At 39.7% G+C, this 17,724-nt stretch overlaps 1 protein-coding gene across 3 annotated transcripts in view; it reads left to right on the top strand.

The window, feature by feature from the left end:
• Positions 1 to 17,724, top strand: part of LOC105839353 (Down syndrome cell adhesion molecule-like protein Dscam2) — a 146,516-nt gene that overhangs the window by 98,780 nt on the left and 30,012 nt on the right. For all 3 annotated transcript variants that reach the window (XM_036291265.1, XM_036291266.1, XM_012685613.3), the window contains exons 6-8: positions 1,357 to 1,682; positions 9,535 to 9,784; positions 16,624 to 16,768. In XM_036291265.1, coding sequence (XP_036147158.1) covers positions 1,357 to 1,682; positions 9,535 to 9,784; positions 16,624 to 16,768 — 721 coding nt within the window. The remainder of the gene's footprint in view (positions 1 to 1,356; positions 1,683 to 9,534; positions 9,785 to 16,623; positions 16,769 to 17,724) is intronic.

Here is a 17,724-nt window from a genome sequence, read left to right on the forward strand (position 1 = left end):
GTGCTCGCTTTCACTTATACCCATAAATATGAGAACGGAGCAATAAATTCTGGATTTATGCAGTTTAGTTATACTTAAAAAATTGAAAATGAATTATATTGATATAGATGTTTTACTTACAAAATATTTTTGGGTTAAAATCATTAAAAAAAATTTTTCTAATAACAAACAGATAATGCGGTCTCTAGAGGGGTTTAATTGAATACGGATTTGTCTGAAATAAACTTTTAAGAATTGTTCTCAAGATACGAATAAATGCACAACTCAGAGAGGTGAATTTCCACGATCGGAATATCATTAAAAATGTCTAAAGCATCAAAATAGCATTAAAATGGTAAGATTAATAGCGGCAAGAAATATCGGATTTGAAACTTTCAGCGAAGTTTCGCTGCGGGAAAAGTGCGGGACAATGTTCCGCGATTTTTACGTTATGTACATTAAAAAGTTAACGCGAGATCTCTGTCTGCTCAGCCAACTCCGCGGAGATTTCTTTCTTAACGACTTCCTGGGGAGGCACGTATATCGTAAAATATCCCGCGGAGGATCGTCAGGACCGAAATCGGCGGGAGGTGCGCGTTTTCAGAGCCTTAACTTTTCGATTTCCCGTATTCTCCTAATCTAAGATAGGGGAAATACATACCGCACGAGCATGCTTGTTAGTCAATAATTCATTATTAATGCTCATGCAACAATGTATAAGCCCATAATAATTTGCATGCGTTGAATTTCGTTAGGTAAATACACGCGCCGGTTAACATGCATTAATAATAATGCATACGGCCGATAATCGGATATTTCTGAAAATTTGCTGCATTATTAATACGTCTGCGTACAGATGTCTAAATTGGTTTATCGCGCGTGCGTATATCGTCCATTTAAATACATATATTTGAATATCACGAAAAAAAGTTCCTCCCCACTTCACGTTACGGAAAGCTTCGTAGTCACGGGCAGGTGCATTCATTGATATTATCATAATTTCGACGTTATTATACCACAAATACGAAAATATATATATCCTTAGTCTCTCAGCGTGGTATCGAATTTTCGGATATTCTCGCTATTATAACAGACAACAATGGAAAGTCCTAATTACACAGAAAATTAGTTTCGAGCACTGCCGAAGCTCGTCGGTCTTGGATTGTAAATTAGCATGTTATTATTATGAAGTGCAAGCATACTAGAGATTTTAGTCAAAAGCAGACATACAAACTGACAGTTGACGTTCGAAAGAAAAGTATCTTTACTATGTATACGCGATATAATTTTTTTCAAGGCAAGTGCACGCGAGGCTCAAATTTATCGTATTATGAAAGTGCAACTTTTGCTCATCTTATTCTTTTTCTCTTGTTTCAGAGCATCGCAACCCTTCGCCACCGCGATTCAACGAGCGAGTGAATCCCGGACCGATTCGCACCGGCGAGACGATCGTGCTGTCGTGCATCTCGCAGGGTAACCCACCACCCACGTATCTCTGGTTCCGCGAGTCCGTGTCGGGCACGACAATGGTCTTCAACTCGGAGAGGATACACGCGCGTGCCGGCGTCCTGGTGCTGCAGCCGGCCCGGGTCGAGGATGCCGGCAGATACGTTTGCCACGCGAACAATACTGCCGGATCCGAGCGAGTCGAGCTAGAAGTTACCATCATAAGCAGCCTCTCTATACATCTGGCGCCTCAACAGGTTCGTCATTTGATCTTTTCTGTCTTTTTTTTTCTTTTTCGACTGAAACGAGGACGCTTCCATGCGGACGTCTCAATTCATGAACCCATTCGCGTATGTACGTCTTACCTTTTTCATTTCGCTTTTTTCTCCTCTTTCTGCCGATAATAGAAATATCGACCGCTCGGCTCAGTTTCTATCTCAATTCAGAGACATAATTAAATTAATTAGCAATTTCAATTTAAGTCTTAAATATCCTGGTTAAAACTCTTTTAAAAAAAGCGTCTAATTTTACGATATGTGACTTCAAATTAGGCATGAGAAATTTAAACATATATTTTTTGGAATAATGATAATTTTCTGAATTCTTTATATTTGAAATATTGTTCTTTGAAGCATGGCAGCCACAAATTAAAAAATTTATACTTTAGCGTTTTATCTTTATGATATCAGGGAATATTAAAAATACTTTAAAATTGTAAAATATTGAGCAAGCTTAAAATGGGCTTTATGCGAGATATAAATTGACAGAAAAGAATGATAAAGCGAAGAGAAGAGTTTTAGTACAACTTTTAAAGCCTCAGGATAAAACAAAGATTAGCTAATTTAACATCAAGAATATTGCTTGGCTTGCGTTCATACAGATGGTAAAGTTTCGAAACATACGCAGATTTTAATTTGTTGTACTTTATATACGTAATTACGCAACAAAATACAAATTGTAGTTTATATTAACAGGCATGCAAATTAATTTTAGTCTCTTTCGAGGCATGAAATGGTACGCAAACACTCGCAACGGAGCGACGTTTGAGCCTCGCTTTCCCAAATAATGTTCGAATCTAAGTTTCGATTGTTATAGCGCGCACCTTTGTTCAGCGTAATCGCCATAGAATATAGCCAGCTATTTCGATTTGAGCAAAGTTAAACCCAAGTTCATCCCGCTACTCCGAACCAGATAGTGGACTTTGGACAATCTCCAGATAATTGGGTCGAACATCAACGTTACATCACAGTTCCTCTATCCATCTTATACCAATGTCGGTTTACATGCATTTCCTTTCTCCTGAGTTTCACAAACAAATGTAATCTTTCTTCTTTTTCTTCTTTTTTTCTCTTTTTCTTTGTATACTATATTACGTGGCCGCGCATGTTTTGGCTGCTCCTAAGATCTCATCTCATGCCATCATAACACCAACTTCACAAGCATTTATGCGATCCGGTTTTGCAATAACTATTTATCATCTTGACTGTTGCAATAATCCGAAATAGACTTCTGTTCTGGAATGAATCATGCTAGACTGCGAAGCGGATAAGAGCGAGGAGAATTATCGTCATACATTTTCGGAGCTCATGAATAAAATCCATTTCATCCCGCTGAAGCCTTAAACCCGGCGAAGTAATTTCATCGATCTCTTCGGAATCGATGCAAAATCCGCTCATGCTATCTCTTCCATTTAAGATCGTTGCCGGGAGGTAAATAAATGACAATCATTATTCCGGCTGTCATCGCATGTGACGGTCTATGGTTGGCTTCCCATTGAGTGGATTAAGAATTTCGAGACGACATTTCTCGGCGATATCGATGATAATCTTTTCCGTTCACGTGGAGCCCGACCTCTTCCTCTCCCACCTCCGTTTTCTCGACTTTTCCGAACTAGCAGCTTCTCTTGAATGTGTCGTCGCAAATGACTCGGGCGTTTCTATTGTCCGCTCTTTTCCCTCGACCGATCCAGGTCGACAATTGTCGCCAGTTTTCCCGAGAAGTGCAAGGGGTTAAAATCTGCATTTTACTTATCGTCATTCGACGAGATTTCGCGAAATTTACTTTTACTTCGAGATTTTCGCGCTTCCCCGCGACGTTGACGACGGCATTTACGGACTAAATCGGTATTTATCTAGAAAATGCAGCAAGTTCCTTCGAGAATTGCACTATAAGCACTTACCTTACCACATTTCTTGAGAGACTTTATAATCTGATTGAATAGCCATTTCGACACGTATATTATGTTCCTCCGTGTCCGAAAAACGGTCATAAATATTGCATCGAAAAAAAAATTTATTATCGAAATAATTTAAAATTTTTACTTTTTATTTCTATGACTTTTATTTACGAAAGAATAAATTGCACGAAATATTTGCGAAAACATTTTGCGCAGTTTTTAATACTTCTCTATATTTTTTTAGATTATTATCCTTACCGTCCTGAGACAATTTAATTGGTCGTGAATATACTCATTAATATCTTTGGATAGAAAAAGCACAGCAAAGTGATTTTAATCTCAAGAATCGAAACTTTGGTATTTTTAATGGGTATAAGATCGCTTTTGGATGACTAGTTTGTGAGATATTATCGATAATAAGAAATTCGAATTTGCTTCAATCTTGATTAAGTTGAAAATTGTTTTAATTAATAATATTATTACTTTACGCCAAGTATTGTTTTTGTATTCCAAGAAGATTTAAATTATGCAATTTTAATATTTATACTCTTATTTACAACTCAGAAATTAATTACGTCTGAATATCTTTTAAGTAAAGAAACTTACTTCAGATTAATTAAAGTCTCTATAAAAGATTGGAATTCTGGGGCAACTTGTTCTATCATTAAATGTTTATTCATGGTATCTTTGTTCGCATCATTGTAAAGGCATTCGATTCTGCTTGCAAATTCGAAAGCCACTTTCGCCATTCAGGGTGACGGTTCGTTGCCTCATGATTTTAAGCCATCAAAGAGATTCTATAAACCTCTCCTTTTCTTTGCCTCCTATAAACTGGAATATAGATAAGTGAAGGTAAATATTCTCCAAGGCAACTCCGAATAAATTCGAGCCTACTTCGGTGTCGAGCGACTAATTCTCAGCGATGTAGATAATCGAGAATTGCGCGCACCAGCATTGTAAACAGCGGCACAGATAGGAAACGCGATTATTCGGCTGTAATGCTGCGTATAAAAAGATGATGCTTCATCCGTGAACACGATGAATCCCGAAGTTGTCTTGACCACTTATTTCACCGAGTCGAATTATTGTTCGTCAGACTTCGTTCCGCAATCTCGCCCGTTCTCTTGCCTGAAAGTTTCTTACAAATGTCGCCAACTTCCGGAAACGATCCCGTCGTTACTGGAAGAAATTCTATCCGCGACTTGCTAAGATTTCTCTTTTGGCTACTGGAGTTTAATTCTTCAACTCTTATCATGAATCTTTAATTTTTATTACTTCATAGTGTCCTTTCTTTATTACATTTATATTATACATTTATTGATACATTTGCGAAAATAAATATTGTAATCTATAATTCATATTTAGGAAACAATAATTGAAACGAATAGCTTCGTATATTCTCGATTTATCTTGATCCGCGTGTTTTACATGATGAAAAATTGCTATTCTCTGATGAAATAGCATACACTCTAATGGTAATCCTACGATCTCTATCAAGCTCGCGCTTCACAGACGGATTATCGACGTCCGAAGTGGTTGCGACCGATAACACACAGGCCGAGATATCGAAGCGCCCGCGCGAAAATCGGTGTGTAATAAATGCTTCACGCGCGTGCAAACTATTTCACTGTCAATTACCGGCTGATGGATCACATCCCCCATCTCGATTCGCCGAGACGAATCGGTGTATTACGTACCTACCCCATCCTGAAAAGTTAACTGCATTCCAGGCCGATCGACGCGCCTCATTGCAAAACGTGAGGAAATGGAGGAAGGGGTGAGGGTAGTGTGGAAAATGTCAGTAAAGTGTCGCTGTCCGAGGAAAAGCGCGAGAAAGTGGCCCGGTATTCTTCCATCTGCAACGGACAGCTTGGACACATATACATACGTATATATAAAAGAAGGACGAATACGTATTGGTAAATGGTGCACGAGTGACGAGGGTGCTATCGTGAGAGAGTGACAGAAGCATCGGCGAGAGTCGCAAGGGGCTGGAAACGGTGAAATGCTATTCATTCGCCGGAAGCCTTCCGTATAACTTTCGCGGTCATCAACGGAAGAACGCTTAGACTAGGCGGATTTTCTCGCATATACAGGGTGTTTCGTTTGCGCGAGCATAATTACCTACGAATTTTTAATCAATGTCATTCAAGTCAATCTTTTCTTTGCTCAAAATTAATTGATCGGCATCAACCGTGCTGAAACGCAATCAATTATCTTTGTATGTGTTAAAAATGTATGAAAATGAAGAATTTTATGCATATTATTTAAAATTAATTAGGAAATGAGACTTTGTTTTAATTTGAGAAACGCCACTTTAATGTATTTTAATTGTCCATTTTTTAAAAACTACTGACAGATGATTGATTTTCGTCAAGAGAAATGGATCGATTAAAGAATTCGCACGTGAAAGCCGAACGCGATGAATCTGGGACACTCCGTATATGTCGGCTGTCTTTCGCCTCTGCAATTTCGTTCCATTAGCGCGTCAAACCCCCTTCGTGCTTTATTGGCGGAAACCGCAGCTTTTTGTCGAGCATAACGCAGCTTCCGGCGCTATGGCGGAGTTAATAATCGCAAGCTTTTCAGTGAATTGCACCGAGCGCTGTCAAGTTATTTCTGCCGTTGGACATTTCAGGAGAATTAATCGAATATGTGAACCCAAAACTTACGCGTTTCATTGAACCATACAAGTTTTGACACGATTTCCGGGGTTTAAGAGATATTCTACTTTGTTGGATCTGAAAAAAGCTCGTTTTTAATATTTTTCACAGACAAAATATTGAAATAATCAAAATGCAATTTCCGTAGAGATGTTTATTGATTTTTATAGATAATTTATATAGATAATACATTTTATAGACAATAAAATTTTTTAATAAAAGGCAGAAAAACGCGATTATTCGGTTGTGCTGCATTTAAGCGTTGCCTTCTTTATCTTTATTGATTTAGAAGCTCATCAGAAATAAAAATAAACAAGATAATACACTCTCGCCTTTGTTTAACAGCAATCCCTTTATTTGTGCCTGCATTTTCTGAAAAAAAAGACGGATGTAACAATTGCGCGACACAGATTACAAAGAAAATTTCATGTACGTCGCGCATGTACACGTTTATTGTTATCCTGAAATAAGGCGTCTCGCGTGTTGTAAATATATTTACGCGCAGACCGTAAAAGGGCGAGAGACAGACCACAAAGAAGGTTGGTGCAAAAAGGGAGGAGGATGAGAAAGGGACGGGAAACCGACGTTAGTTCGTCTTAGCTCGTTTTATGAATTTCCTTTCGAGCACCTTTAAAGGAAACCATCACGACCGCGGTTTTATCCCTTTCTTCCTTCCTGAGCTCCCTCCGTGCGTTTCTCCGAGGGCGAGGGCTGTGTCAAAGGATATTTAAAAGTCGTACAACGACGATTTGAAAGAAAGTTTTCCTTTAAAATCATCAAACAAAGGCGACCACCGGCTATGAGGCGCGTGATCCTCTTAACGGTATTTAATGCGATCGATTCGAGGAGCGAAAGTCATTTTTCTCGAGTCGTGTAATAGATGCGTTTCTGGCAAGTAAAAAACAATGCGATGCGGTTAAAGCTAATTCTTTATTTTCATAATTATTAATAAGCCTTGAAGATATTTGTTAAAAGAAAATTTATCTAATGTATTAATATTAAAATTATTAATAATATTTTAAAAAATAATTAATATTATTTTTTATAAAATAAAAATATAAGTAACAAAATATTTGTATAAAAGAATCAGTTTAATATTAATATTAAAATATACATGGAATTTTTTAATACAGCAAATAACAGAAGAAATTATTTTCATCTGTGTCTAGAATATAAAATAAAACATTGATGATTTATTTTTTATTATTTTATAAGACTATTGCTACTCGAGTAGTATCAACCAGATACGTGTAGCGTTAAATGCACATGCGCATGGGAGGGAAGTTAATCTTATCAAAGCTTAACTGAAAGCCGATGTGGTTTCTTGATCTGTGCATTCCCAATCGACGCAACCGGCAATCGTGAGGAGGTGGACCAGTTGATTCTCTCGGGTTCTCGGTCCGCTTATCACGGAACGAAGCAATGGTTTTTGCTCGAACGAGATCGAGCGGCTGGCAAGTGCTCCTCGTTCGCGAATTCTTGGCCGGAGTGGTTGCTGAATTCGCAGCCGTGATCCAGCGAGCATCGCGATCCGGCTGCATCCCATTGCATCACCAACCATGCACACGTATGCACGCACGCTCGAACATGCACGCCGCATAATCGAAATGCGCTGTTCGACTCCCTCCTCGGTTTATCCTTCCTCCCTCTTCCCTTTACCCTTTTGTCTGCTCTATTCTCTCTCTCTTTCTCTCTCTCTCTCCTGCTCTCTCGAGATAAACGAGCATCCTTAATAATGCGCAAGACCAATTCTATTCCGGATCAAAGGATCTCGCCGTTCGATCGCCGCTAAGTTAAGCGGCTCAAGATGGATATGGAAATTCCGGCCGGAGGCCGATTTAATGGATCACCCTATATTATTCCGCGAATTCCTGGCGCGTATCCTTGTCTGACGGTACATGGCCTCATCTACCCCTGCTTGGAGTAGACTTCAATTAAACGTTGAACGCTTGAGATCGATCTTGAGCGATTGCTATTGCGATCAATATTATTTGATTAATATCGGCTGCCAATGGGGTGGCTGAAGCTTGTGAATATGATATATATATTGCAATATTTTTAAAAATATATTAAAAATATATTTTAAATAATGTATATAACATGATATTTGAAATATGCGAGAGATACGTGATAATTTATTTTCTTTAAACGATAGGTTTTTTAATTTATATTGAAAATAAGATGAATAATAATGTTTAATTTTGTCACATTGCATGATTTCTAAATTGAAAACGAAATTTACACTCAAAAGTTGTTAAAGCCAGATTTTTCATTAATTTGCATCTCAATTACGCTGATATACTTTTAAGGGAGAGGAACGCGACGGTCAAAGGACGCGTGATTAAATTAGCTTTCCGAATGCGAGATTGGAAATTCCAACGGGCCACTTGGGTTAATTGTACGAGCGCGTTCATCCAATTTCTAATTTAATATACGACAACCGTTCTTCTCATCGGCATGTATACATTACATTTCGATGTATCGGAAATACGCGAGTTTGCATTAAGATCGCATTCACGCTAATTTTCCAGTTGCATGAATATTTAATAATTGATAATTAAAATTTGTTTTATTCTTTGTCGCAAAATTCAGAATATGTAAACTGAATATATGTTATTAATATATTTTATTCAGTTTGGGTTTTGCTATTTCATTTTTGAAAATTAAAGTGTGTAAATCGTAAATTCATATAATGAAATAATTTAAATTTTATTTGTAATATTATCGGTACGTTTAAAATACATAGTGCGATATGCACATATAGTGTATACGCATACGGACAACTCTTAATCGTAAATATTATACATTTCATATTATACTATTTTCTTTCTGTCGTACCGCGGTCAAATATTATGTTTGGTTGTATCATAGCATGGTATAAATCTTTGTATTCTTATTCAAGAAATCTTTTCATTCCAACCTAAAGAATATTTTTTAAAAATTTATGAAATCTTTAAATTGTACTAATTAGAAATTAAACAATATATATGGTTTTTCGAAAAAATGTAAGTTATACAACTCTTTTTAAAAAAATGACAAAACTGATACGTATCTTTATAATCCCATTCAAGAATTATCCCTGTTGCCCGTACGTATATTTCAAAAGAATGTAAAATTTAATCACAGAGAATTAAAGAGTAACAGTACAAAATAAAAAATGAATGTTTAATCAAATTTTTTTATGCTGCTAGATCTCCAAATATAATAAAGTATTTCATTGTATGGGGTATCATGGTATTAATGTATACATATGTTTTTCGTGAATTCTAGGTGACCGTGGACCTGGGGAAAGACGCGGAATTTCAATGTTCCGTCACCGGTCAGCCACATCCGTTGATCTCATGGGCAAAGGATGGTCTTCCCGTGCGGGAGGGATCGTCGGGCAGAAGTAAAGTTACAGGTAATGACGGCTCCACATTGCGTATATCTTCCATCGTCAGAGACGACAAAGGGATGTACCAGTGCTTCGCTAAAAATGACTACGAGATGGTGCAGGCCACGGCCGAATTACGTTTGGGAGGTAAGTTGGCGAATTCACCGTTTTCTACGCATTGCTCTCAAATCCTTCTATCATATGTAATATTACAAATCAGCTCAGTCCTTTATTGGATAGTATGCAAATATACGGATCAAAATAATGCAGACCGCTTTTAATAATTCACGATAAATTAAATCTGTCGCGAAGCAAACTATGGTAGATACTTTGGTAGAACTAAAACTTATTAAATATTTAAACTTTAAATACGCTTAAGTTAATTTTTGTTAGTTATATTACTTTGCGATTCAACTGCGTTTATATATGTTTCTTTTCTAATAATTTCCTTCTAATCCTGGTGCTTTTGGTTTAAAATATGAAAGCTGGGAAATTCTCGGGACATTGCGTTATAACGGGTGTATTTAAAATACTACGTGCAGGAATCAGGATGGATTAGCGTGGATGTGAGCCAGCTACCGCGCAACTTTAGCAAAGTTTTATGAAAGTTTCTTCCAGGAAATAATAAGGCTAAATTAAGGCTATTAACGGTACACCATTAACCGACGATGGAAGACTCTATCGTCAAAGTTTTGTCTTCGCTCTTTTTGCGACCTTTTGTAACTTTTACCGGCCGTTCCATAAAGTATAACTCCGTCGAATACATAGATGCACTGTCCGAAAGCCGTCCTATTACGCTACTAAACGGCGACGTATTTTTAATTATGGATCACGTTCATTCAAGGCGCACCGAGCTATTATTATAATATTTAATTACGCGCGAATACGATGAGAAGCATTTTAAGATGATTCAAAGAAGAATGACTAATTAATTTATGTCCAAGTATCTAAAAGTTATTATTAATTTACTTCAATTATTTCTTTTATTTCTCTACACATTCTAATCGTTACGAAGAATATTATTTATCTTCAATCAAGAAATCCCATGAATGAAACCCTGAATATTTCCATGAAAGTTCAAGATTTCCTATATTCATACAAGTATTTTGGAGGCAGGAATCCTCGGGGGACATAACTCTATCGTCCCTCTCTCCATTTCGTTCTCGCCAGCCAAGTTCTCGTTCAGTAGGTGCAATCGCGAATCAATTGTTCAAAAGGTCAAATATATTCTCGCGAATCGACGTATTGTGCCGATATGTTGTTCGCATAGCTCTATGGATCGATGAAGGAAAATAAGGGTTCGAGCCGTAGGAGAGACCGTGATGAGAGATTGACGGGGGTGAACGGAGAAACGCGGTCTGGCGAGCCCCCGGGACAAAAAGGGGGATGAAAGGGAAAGAAAAAGCGGAGAAATGCTTAACGAGGACGATGCATAATGGAGAAAGGAGAAATCCACTAGCCGGCGTGCCGCGAAATAAATACCTGCCATTTGTCTTAGTCAGGGGGTCGGTCGTCCGAGAAGAGAGAGAGAGAAAGAATGAAGGGAGGATGGCCGAGCGAGTATCGCGCGCTGCGAACGAAGACGCGCGAGCGGAGACGAATGGCGACTCCGGACGAATATTCCGTCGACGTCGTCGTTGTCGTTTTTAAAACGGCTAAGGCGACGGGCGGCGTTTTCGCGCGACATAATCCATTACCTTAAACGACCGCTGTCGCTTTCTCGACTGTCTTAAGATGCCTGCGCGCACGAAACGAGCGGAAACGAATGCGAGCCCTCGGACCTTCATATTAGTATCTGCCGTCTTCGTCTCGTTTGCATTAAAGGGATTATAAATGGAGACAACTTGGCTGAGTTATAAGAAGTCGGTTGTGCATAAGTATTCGAAGGGATTCGAAGCAAGCGTTGAATTAAAAATTTGTAGTGCATTTAAAAATGTAGAGATCCCCACCCTCCTTCTTTCCCTTGCAAGTCTCGAAGATTTTATCCACGTGCGCACTTGAAACTTTTTATTTATACTGAGCCTTAAATTCTGAATAATAGAGAAGAGGGGAAGGTTGAAACAGCGAATGTCAAAACTTCTTTGACGAATTGTAAATCTTTTACTTTGCGGATATCTTACTTTTACACGGAAAGAACTGTTTTGATAAAATATCTAAAAATGTATTTGGGTACAGGTTTGAAAATAATTTTGGATGATCAATCATCTTTATGTGTCATAAATAATACATAGAAAGGATCATTTCTCCGTAGTATTACTTGAACGAAAATATTTATAAAACCATTAAAATAATTATGTAGGGATTATGCTTAAGCTGGTTGCTAGAGTGTCAAAATTTTCTGCAGCATTGCTCATCAAATTATTTTCGGATCTGTATCTAGCTAAATTTTTAGACATTTAAACCATTCTTTCTATCGACGTAAGTTTTGAAGAAACGTCATATTAATTTTTTTAAATTTCCATCACGGTTGTCCTCAACGAACAATTCATCAGATTTTTTCGCAGCTGCAGTTTAATAAATCAGCGCATCATGTAAAATACTCGAAAAAAATAACGAAATACTTGGAATACTTCATCCTTTTTCGGAACGTATGAAAATTCCACTGATTGTTTTTATCGCAATTAAACGATGAAAAAATTGCCGACGGCGTTCGAAAAGTGGGACGCGACGCAATGAAACAACGGGATCGTGCTTTAAATTGCCAGCAGCGCGCAGCTACTCGGCATTTTCCCACTTCTCCCTTCCCCCTGCCATAAAAAGAGCGAAAATAATTTATTTCAGATGTGAATTCGCGAGCTAAATCGCGACTTTCGCGCGATATACTTATACTCCGAGACTGAGTGTCTATTGTCGCATATGTATTTGCTGAAATTGCGAAGATTGCGACTCTCGCGCGACTTGTTCGACTCGTCGTTGAACTGTCGCGTCGTCGCCTTTGCCGCGCGATAGACGCTTTTTTGAGCAATTTACGAGCACGTTTAATGCGATTTGTCAGTACACCGTGTGTCATTGTCACCGCCGTCGTCGTCGTGACGCGAAATACAGAATAATTGAACAGCCTGGCAATCCTCTTATGTGACAAAAGGAAAGAGTCAAAGCGGTGAGGCTCCGTAACGATCGTAAACCGCGCGTAGCGCTGGGAAAACTCGGAAGGGATAGGAAAAATACGTGGCATATGAGAGGGGAGAAATCCTCACGTATTTTCACGATTTTCGTTCGATCGAACAAAGGAACCGCAATGGAACGAACGCGCCGATAAAGCTAAGTGGGGAAACTGCTGATTCGCGACGAAATAGGCACTTTTGAGCGCGAGCCAAATGAGAATCGCAAGCGAATCAGCGTCGCCGCTAAGAGCGGATTTCCTCCCGGCGCGATTAGTAGTAAATTGAAGATCATGTCGTTGCAAATTCATTCCTAATTATTCGAAAAAAAGTTCTTGAATTGTAAGGGTATATCTTAAAAATAGAAAGGGTGAAGATATTTGGCATTCTTTCAGTTTCGACAGAATGCTTAACTGAAACTTCGAATCGCGCCCTCTCCATCGCCTTATCGCCTCCTACGGTTTAATCGGTACCGACCGCTGCTCCATTCGATTAAAGGTAAAACCGCGGGGGGTCAGCCCGTAAAAGGTCGAAAATTTCCTGGGGCACTTTTAGCATTTCTAAAAGAAACTAATAATAATAATAATAATGAATTGTATAGCTGCTTCGGAGCGCACCTCTCCCACAGCGTTGCGGCGCGTCGACAATCTGGGTTAATTAATTCCACTTAACGATTTTTCGTCTCTTTCTAGATCGCGAGGGGGTTGGTAGTGCAGAGCGGCGGTGGAGAGCGGCTTTAAATCGCGGTTAGTACTAAGCGACGTTGATGTAATAGGGTCCCAGGTTAAGTTGCGCACCGATAGTCGGGGGTTAAGTAATCCTGGATTATATATATATATATAGCGATTCTCTGTGTCTTGCTAGATTAGAGAAACGGAGTATTGTGTTGTACACATACCTATACAGGATACATTCACTCGTGGACAATCCTCGTATGTCTACTTATCTGCGATTACTTCGCGGACATTGTTGCAATTGTCATATAGATATAATTTAAAGTTTACTTTAATCGTTTGTATTTTCAATTTATCGTCACGGAATGCTATCGGGGATATTTTGATAATACTTTCTCCGCTCTTTCCGCACTCGTGAATTTCACGTAACGCGATATTAAACACGAAGCCAGGCGGGCCTCGCGGAGCGTTAAATTATTTTCCGGTCCCGATTCCTGGCAAACTTCCACTCTGTTGACGGCGCGCCATCGAATCGGCGGCGCAGGCGAGGGGTGTATAACGAGGGCGCGGCGGAATCATCGGTCTCAATGAATTGCAGGCATGTTTGCATGCATTAATGACACAAAGCCCCGGTATCGTGTAAAAGCCCGGAGTAATCGCTCGCGACAAAGTCGCGCGGACGATGTCGATGGTGGAATCGACGTTGTCGGGTGGCACTCGTCGCTGCAAATCTGTCAGGGATTATACCAATCCTCCCCGTATGAAAGCGATATATACACGATCGACCGACGTACATATAACCCGCCAAAACTAATGGAAACATTTTGCGCGCATCGACAGCGCGGAGATACGAAAGGGGCGCGTTGCTGTTGCAGCGAGAAAAATGGAAGCGCCATGGAATGACGCAGCGCTTCAGAACCAGCTTAATTTCAATGGCAGGTTCTTTGACCAGTTTGAAGTTGATTAGCCTCTAATGAAAATGTCAGGGTTCTCTAATAGTTCTCGAGTTATAAACGAGCAAAAATGAAGAGCTTTTCGGAAGTAGGTCGCGTCTTTGCTTGACGAAACCAGGACCAGAATTGCGTCACTAGGGCAGTAATCATCATTACGTGTTATTAATTATGCACTTAACTTTGTGTCACCTCCCGCTACTATATGTTCATTTCCGTTTGTAAATTAATGAGACCGAGATGTGCGTTAGAAGGACGTTTCCAACTACCACGTGGAGAAATTGAATGTGGCAGCTTTCGCGAGTTTAGGTCCCTCTTCAAGTTACGTAAGCCTGTATTTTACGTTCGCCCTATTTGGGAATTTAATAAATCCATAGTGCAATCCTACAAGCTTGTATGGGTTTTGGAAAATCCTGGGAAAGCCTGGGATTCTCAAGGGATCGATTTATATGGAAAGAACGATTTTGCAAAAGCGTCTGAAAATTTAACTAGAAAATAATTTTGTTGGACCGTCAGAATAACGAGGGGATGTACCAGCATGATGAGGAATGCTATAGAAAAGTTTTAATTTTCTAGCAATCAGCTTGAGCGTTCTACGTAATTATTTTGACGGGCTAGAAAAATTATTTCCAGAGCTGTTTCCATTTAAACGTTTAGACACTTCATCACCGACTGTTCTTTCCATGCGTGAATTTGATTCGCCGACTCTCGGGGAAGATGAACGGTCGCACGACCAACGAAAACGCAAGTCGGTCGCGGGCATGTCATCTACAACAATAAGTGACGTCGCACGAGCGATTCACGGGCAACGAAACGCGGAGGCGGGGCGTGGCACGCGACGCGAATGGAAAGGGGGACCATTCTGATTTACGCCACGGGGGTAAACAGCCGCCTCGAATCAACTCGACCCGGCCATCCACCCTGTTCGTCCGCGCGCGCTCGGAGTTATTGTCGGCTCTATAATTTGGGGTTAATTCACCGAGCGGCACTCGAGTTCAGGCGTCAAACCGCAGATCGATAGTTCCGCCCGCGCGCACTGTCGGGGTTGTCATGTAAATGTTGCGTGCATAATACCCCCTCCCCTCCTGCGTGCCCGCCGCCGCCGCCTTGCGGCGACCCAGGGCCATTTCCACGGCGATGACCGCCGCAGGCGGGCCTCCGCACTATCTCTGCGTGCAGCATGAACGCGCGTATGCGCAGCGATGGATGCACTTGATTCAGGCGGCACTCCGACATTCCGGCAGAAGCTAACTCGCATTCTCCACGATAGTCAGCTCGCGCCGATTACTACTGCAGATCGAGACAGCCCAAAAGAATCGCCGATGTTTACTAATAAAGTACTCTCGCTATCATCTCTTGAATTAATTAAATTAAAGCTTGGGTTAAGGCTTTGAAATCGATTATAATGAAATTATTGTCGTCGCTCTGCGAAATTACTTTTATACAATTTCTTCCGTTTGTATTTGCACGGTTTTTCTAGTTTATCTCAGTGTCACATTTGTCTAGAGATACGGGTTTGTTTGGGCAAGGTAGAGGTTTGAGAAATTCTCTCTTTCTCTCCGTCTCTTTCTTACTTTGCGCGACAATTTGAAGAAAATCCCGACAATCGCACGGAGATTTTCTCTGAATATTTCCCGCCGTCTGCGCGAGTTGTGCGCATATATGTGGAGTAGATTTAGACGAACTGCTACGCGAAGTATACCGTAATTTCAAAATTTCTACAGCTGCAACTGGTTGTAGTTTACCTGCGGTAATACTGTTACGCGATCCAGCGAGCGAAAGTAAACACTCTTTCCGTTATCGTAAAATTACAACCCCTCTCCTACCGCAGATGTTATAGCTGATATCTCGAAATTTTTATGTCGGTTCGTATAAAACTATGATCCAATTTATTAAATCAAAATTCCAAAATAGAATATTTTTCTCGCGATATAGAAAAGAGATTAACTAATAATATTTTATAAAACATTAATAAACAAAGTTTGCAAGCATTAAATCAAACAGAGCACCAATTTATTAAATAAAAAAGTTTTTTAAACTTGTTAATAAAATACGATTTACAATACCATATTTAATTTAAGTAACCATATTTAATTAAAGATTTTGACGATATTTAAAATGGCTGCAATCTCAATTTTAACTAATTGTAAAATTGTTAAATCAACTTTCAGAAGTGCACCTAGTACATCATAATTTTGTCTATATTTTTTCGATAATACACTTGATGAGTAAATTACTTTTCGATAACTGTGAATTTCTAGACGCTGCACCTCAACTTCTGTACAAGTTTATCGAGCAGACGATGCAGCCCGGCCCCTCGGTGTCGCTCAAGTGCATCGCGATGGGTAACCCTACGCCGCACTTTTCCTGGGCGTTGGATGGGTTTCCTCTTCCGCAAAACGACAGGTAAGACGAGCAGTTTTCCTTCTCGAAAGAGAACGGAAAACGCGGGCGTGGTAAACACGAGCCACTGCTCGATTCCTTTCTTTCGTCGAACGAAAGTTTATGGTACTAAAAATCGACGGACGATGCACACGCGGGGAGATTATTCGCGCTTATTAACCCCGAGGTATTACGCGAGGGAAACCGTTGTGGAAGCAAGGCTTCTATCCGGCGGAGTGGGCGTATCCTGTGGGAGCCTCGATAGATCCCCGCGGGCTTCGATTCTCTGAACCAATTGAGAGGAAAATTACCAATCACGCTGTTCAGTCTGGACGTTTTTAAAAGCCGGCCGGATTCTGAGCGATGGATTTAACGGGCGCTCGCATAACTGCCGACGACAGGGAGAGGAGATAATTTCGCATTTCCGCGGTACGCGTCGGCGAATGATTATGGCCGGTAGCGCGAATCGCGATAAGAATGATCTTGAGAGGAAAGAGAGATCGTTTAAACGGAGGAAAATGTCTTCTTGCAATGTCCGGCATAAAAAAAAACAGATGTCTTGTAATCGGCAGATATCTCAAAAATTAAAGTGTGCCAAGTATAATGATTATAATAAAAATTTATCCATTTAATTTTTAAATTTTGAAGAAATAATGGCAAACAATTATTTTAAAGTTGGTAAATTTTATCTTTACAGGCTACGTTTCCGAAACGTATCGAGTTTCTTTCAACACAACATTTATTTCGATACAAAAGAAACCTAACAAAACATATTTATTCTTTAAAATTCTTTTCAGATGTGTAATTTAGCGAACGACGAAGGAGATCTAAAAAAATTCAATTATTTCTGAGAATTCCTTCGACAAAAGAGTCTCATAGCGCGGATCGTCGACGATATCGAACTGCACGTGAAAATGGGGTCGCGTAGTTTCCTCGCTGGCGGAAAATCGCTGTCGGCACTCGGCAGATAGGTTAGCGAA

This window comes from Monomorium pharaonis, chromosome 8 (genome assembly GCF_013373865.1).
Source record: "Monomorium pharaonis isolate MP-MQ-018 chromosome 8, ASM1337386v2, whole genome shotgun sequence".
Lineage (NCBI taxonomy): Eukaryota > Metazoa > Arthropoda > Insecta > Hymenoptera > Formicidae > Monomorium > Monomorium pharaonis.